Genomic DNA, 1,664 nt, shown 5'->3' with positions numbered 1-1,664 from the left:
ACACACACACACACACACACACACACATACACACACACACATACACACCTGTGTTTCAGGTGTTATGGAACATCGTAATATAAATAAATACGGGTAATTCATTGGAGGACTTACATTACTCGTAAGAATAGGAGGAATTTATTCATAGAAGTTGTTATTTTAACATTTTCAAAAGTCGCATACATTATTCATAGCCTATAGAATAGAATAGTAGAATTAGTTGTTAACATAAAAAACGAATACATAAACATACATTTTCACCAACGTACCAGAAACTCATGAGGGTCAATGTCTTCAAACCGTACCACAAAACGCAATTAATGTTTTACACCAATCCTCCCCCCCCCCCCCGACTCGACTTAGATCATTCACGCCAATCACAATCACCCTGGGTAGAATCGAACCCAAGTCTTTTTTGTACTTGCCAACCAACGATGATAAAAGAAATGGTGAGTGAGTTCAACTATACATTCTTTCAGCACTGTAAGTGTAATCCTGTCTAATAAAAGGGTCTTCCGACTTCAATGTCTATCGTCAATAGGATTGATGCATAATCGGAGAGCCTTGAAATCCCCCCTCCCGGGGCAAAAAACTAACTTACTAACTAACTAAATAACTATAACTAATTAGCTTGCTAGCTAGCTCGCTAGCTCACTCACTCTCTCACTCACTCACTCACTCACTCACTTACTATCTAACTAACTAATAAACTAACCAACTAACTATCAAAATCAATAATCAAACCAAAAAACAACAACAACTACCAGATTCAGGAACGCCAGATTCAGGATTAGAAGCAACGTATTCTAAATAAGAGACAAGCACGATATCAACAGATCAGAAGATTTTCTTTTTCTAAAATAAACGAATAAAACTGCTGGTTCAAACTACATGAATGAAGAAAAGAACAATCACTGACCCGTCAGCAGGGAACATTTTGGAAGACGACAGCTTGGAACCTGCTTGTCAGGGCCACTCTGAGCCGCCAAGAAAAAATAACATCCCAGGAGAAAGACGGAACGCTCTGTAAAACAGAAAAACAGACACCGCCCCCCCCCCCCCAACCCCCTACTTCCAAAAAAAAACCCAAAACAAAACAAAACAACGACTCACCAATTGACGATGACGAGAGCGAAGCGAATGCTCATTGTTCTGTAGCGGCACACGTCCACCAGCGTTTCCCTGCGATCTGTGTCCGTTTCCCCCTCCCGCCTGACATCCCCACCTACGTCATCCGTGCTCACCAGCTTCTTCTCAGCAGCGTCTCTGGCAACCTTGACCTCTGAGGCCAACATCTTCTCGAACTTCTCCTCAGGAAAAGCCACGCCATTGGCTTTTGCTACTTTTTGTAAAATGACCTTGGCCTCTTGGCTCCGCCCCCTGGACAGTAGCCAACGTGGGGACTCGTACACTATCCTGAAATACGAAATAAAAATAAAATTAGAATAACAAAAAATAAAAATCGCCGCGCTTTTCTGTCTGAAGACTGTCTACAATAAATGACGATATACATAATAATATTATTATTGTTTCATACACCCAGCGCTGTATCTGGTCGTATATGATCCCGCAGGTCAAATCGAGGAGAATATTTCTTCAATATTTTTTGGTTTCTTTGCAAATAGTCATTTTTGCGTCACAAGAGTCAAATCCAAACCTACCCC

The 1,664-nt window shown here is 41.1% G+C and overlaps 1 protein-coding gene across 1 annotated transcript in view; it reads right to left on the bottom strand.

Annotated features, from left to right (window-relative positions):
• LOC101860991 (organic cation transporter protein) overlaps positions 1-1,664 on the bottom strand; it is a gene marked incomplete in the record, with an annotated part of 41,342 nt that overhangs the window by 9,206 nt on the left and 30,472 nt on the right. Inside the window, 1 exon segment of the mRNA XM_005105115.3 lies at positions 1,114-1,416. Coding sequence (XP_005105172.2) covers positions 1,114-1,416 — 303 coding nt within the window.

The sequence above is a fragment of the Aplysia californica genome, unplaced genomic scaffold (genome assembly GCF_000002075.1).
Source record: "Aplysia californica isolate F4 #8 unplaced genomic scaffold, AplCal3.0 scaffold00452, whole genome shotgun sequence".
NCBI lineage: Eukaryota > Metazoa > Mollusca > Gastropoda > Aplysiida > Aplysiidae > Aplysia > Aplysia californica.
The sequence above is the reverse complement of the archived record's forward strand: the minus strand, read 5'-3'. Positions and strand labels throughout refer to the sequence as shown.